The sequence below is a fragment of the Corylus avellana genome, chromosome ca10, assembly GCF_901000735.1.
Source record: "Corylus avellana chromosome ca10, CavTom2PMs-1.0".
Classification (NCBI taxonomy): Eukaryota; Viridiplantae; Streptophyta; class Magnoliopsida; order Fagales; family Betulaceae; genus Corylus; species Corylus avellana.
In genome coordinates this window covers 8544631-8546113 of record NC_081550.1, presented here as the reverse complement: position 1 = coordinate 8546113, position 1483 = coordinate 8544631, and the positions used below count along the sequence as shown (strand labels likewise).

Here is a 1483-nt window from a genome sequence, read left to right as displayed (position 1 = left end):
GTGGGCAATATCATCCCGACCAGAGGATTGCAGCAGGGAGACTCCCTTTCACCCTATTTGTTTCTTTTGTGTGCTGAGGCATTGAGTGCAATGCTTTCCCATGCAGAGTGTACGGGAGTCATTACAGGGGTTCCAACGTCGAAGAAAGGGCCTCGGCTAAGTCACCTTTTCTTTGCCAATGATAGCGTGCTCTTTTGCAAGGCTAACTCGGTGGAGTGGAGACGACTTACTAAGATCTTGGATAAATATAAGATAGCTTCCGGTCATAAATTAAACAAGGACAAGACTTCGATATTTTTCTCACGCAATACAGATGGGGCCAAAAGGGAGGAGATTACTCGGTTGTCGGGGTTGCAAGCAACAGATAAATATGAAAAATACCTGGGACTTCCAACTTTGATAGGGAGATCGAGGTACAAAGCTTTCAAGGGTATCAAGGAAAAAGTGTGGAAAAGACTCAACGATTGGAAGGTTAACTTCGTATCACAAGTTGGAAAGGAAATTTTGAACAAGGCGGTGGTTCAAGCAATTCTGACATACGGTATGAGTGTGTTCTCACTTCCCATATCATTGTGCAAAGAATCAAATAGTCTTATGCAAAGATTTTGGTGGGGACACAAGGACAATACTTCCAAGATTCATTGGATGAGTTGGGAGAAAATGGGTGTCTCGAAAGCAAAGGGGGGCATTGGGTTTAGAGATTTGACAATATTTAATCAAGCACTTTTGGCGAAACAACTATGGCGAATATATAATGCAAAATCCTGACTCATTGGTGACCCGAATAATGAAAGCTAAATATTTCCCACAAACAAAGGCTTTTGATGCTAAGCTGGGAACACGGCCCTCTTTAGTGTGGAGAAGCCTTCTCTCTTCGAAGGAGATTTTACTGAGAGGTTCTATATGGAGGGTAGGGGATGGGAAGGATATAAGTGTTTGGGGGGACTGATGGTTGCCTACTCCAATGACTTTCAGGGTTCAATCACCGAAGAATCATCTGCTGGAAAATTTGCGGGTATGTGACCTCATAGATCAAGATTCAAAATCTTGGCTGAAGTTCATAGTGGAGCACCACTTTCTCAGGACAGAAGTTTCAACCATCCTTAATATACCAATAAGTCCTTTTCTTCCTCGAGATAAGTTGATTTGGCGGTGCACAAAAAATGGAGAATTCTCGGTTAAGAGTGCTTATCACCTGAGGCTTGAAATGAAGGAGAGCCAACTACCGAGTAGCTCGGTAAAGGAAAAAGAGGATGAGGTCTGGAAGATGTGTTGGAGTATGATGGTTCCTCCAGCAGTCAAGATGCATATTTGGAAAGCTTGCCACAATCTCCTTCCTACTAAGGCTAACCTCTTTTGCAAAGGTGTGTGTGATGACCAGATCTGCCCGATATGTCTGAAGGAAAATGAAACAGTGATGCATATAATTTGGGAATGCCCGTCTGCGAATGATGTGTGGGAAGGCAGTATTATCAAATTGCAG

General features: G+C 43.2%; 1 protein-coding gene across 1 annotated transcript in view; it reads left to right on the top strand.

Moving 5' to 3' along the window:
• Positions 1-768, top strand: part of LOC132162867 (uncharacterized) — a 1472-nt gene extending 704 nt beyond the window's left edge. Inside the window, exon 2 of the mRNA XM_059573087.1 lies at positions 79-768. Within this exon, the coding sequence (XP_059429070.1) occupies positions 79-768 (690 nt within the window). The remainder of the gene's footprint in view (positions 1-78) is intronic.
• The last annotated feature ends 715 nt before the right edge of the window (positions 769-1483 follow it).